The sequence below is a fragment of the Chinchilla lanigera genome, unplaced genomic scaffold, assembly GCF_000276665.1.
Source record: "Chinchilla lanigera isolate Chin_1 unplaced genomic scaffold, ChiLan1.0 scaffold00121, whole genome shotgun sequence".
NCBI classification, from domain to species: Eukaryota; Metazoa; Chordata; class Mammalia; order Rodentia; family Chinchillidae; genus Chinchilla; species Chinchilla lanigera.
Window position 1 is genome coordinate 3,857,628 of NW_004955522.1, and position 1,389 is coordinate 3,859,016.

The following is a 1,389-nucleotide window of genomic DNA, read 5'->3' on the forward strand; positions in this document are numbered from 1 at the left end:
CCTTTTTTTTTTTTTTTTGAGACAAGATCTTGCTATGTAGTTCAGGCTGGCCTAAACTCACTTTGTAGCCCAGGCTGGCCTTGAACTCAGTGCTATTCCTGCTTCAGCCTCCCAAGTGCTGAAATTACAGGTGTGTGCCGTCACACCTGGCACTATCCTTTCATTTTTATGGTTTAACTTTCCAGGGCTAGAGATGCTGCTGAGTGGTACAACAGAGGTGGCACACATTCAAGACCTTGGGTTCGATCTCCAGCACTGCCAAAAGCAGCCAACCACCTTTCCAGGGTTGGGGATATAGCTCAGTGGTAGTAGTACTTAAGGCTCTGGGTTCAAATCTCTAGTGCTGCAAAAGAAAGTAAGAGTTTTCCTTAAGTTAATATCAACATCTTCACAAGTATTAGAATCAGGTCCAGGAACATAGCTCAGCGGCACAAGCACCTGTCCTAAGTTTGATTCCCAGCACACACACACAAAAAAAGTTACAACAAGTATTAGAATCATTAAATGAAATATTAATATCAAAAAACATTAAGGTTGAATATTTTATTTGTTTCTTATTGTGCTGCAAAGCTGTTGCTTCACTGTATAAAAACAGCTCCAGGCGATGCAGTCTATTATAAAATTAAGAAAGTGTCGTTCTTCATCTGACATTATACAAGTGACACATGTTCTTTAAGTATTTCGACCAAGTCCAGGAAGAAATGTAAGCAAGTTATAATATTACATTATAACAAGCAAGTTATAATATTATGGTAACAGTGTTATCCTTGAATTGCATAATTCTTATAACTAGTTTTTACCATGGATAATTTAATGAATTCTGAATATCAGAACCTACAACCTAGTCTAAAAATCATAAGGCATATATAAAAAGATGCACATTGTGTTCTGCAATCACTAGGGAGTTAGTGGGTATTTTCGTCCAGGAGCAGCGATGAGAGTGGTTTCTTTTCCATCATTATAGTACTGCTAAAAGTTGTTATCTCAGGTCTTTGTCTGCTACTCACTGCAGACAACTCCGCTGAAGAAGTCACTTCACACTAGTTTCTTCCGGGTGCAACTTCACTCCTCAATCGATTTCACGTATTTCTCATATGCTTCTTCGCTCATGAGCTCATCTAGCTCTGAAGGGTCACTCACGGTCATCTTGATCAGCCAGCCTGTAACCAAACAAGAATGATATTTCAGTTACCTTTTGAAAAAGCCAGATCCATGCAAAATGTAAATTGCGTGGAACTTTTAAACATTAGCCTTAACAATTGAATTAAGGTAGTTTTATATCACAGTTGATAAGGATTATAGCTAGAGTAGAGCCTATCATAATAAGTTAAAAAATTCTTATGTTGAGCCAGGTGTGGTGGCAGATACTTGTAATCCCAGGACTTGGGA

The 1,389-nt window shown here is 38.3% G+C and overlaps 1 protein-coding gene across 1 annotated transcript in view; it reads right to left on the reverse strand.

Moving 5' to 3' along the window:
- Positions 1–528: 528 nt before the first annotated feature.
- Positions 529–1,389, reverse strand: part of Gcsh (glycine cleavage system protein H (aminomethyl carrier)) — a gene marked incomplete in the record, with an annotated part of 11,575 nt that continues 10,714 nt past the window's right edge. Inside the window, 1 exon segment of the mRNA XM_013507109.1 lies at positions 529–1,160. Coding sequence (XP_013362563.1) covers positions 1,063–1,160 — 98 coding nt within the window.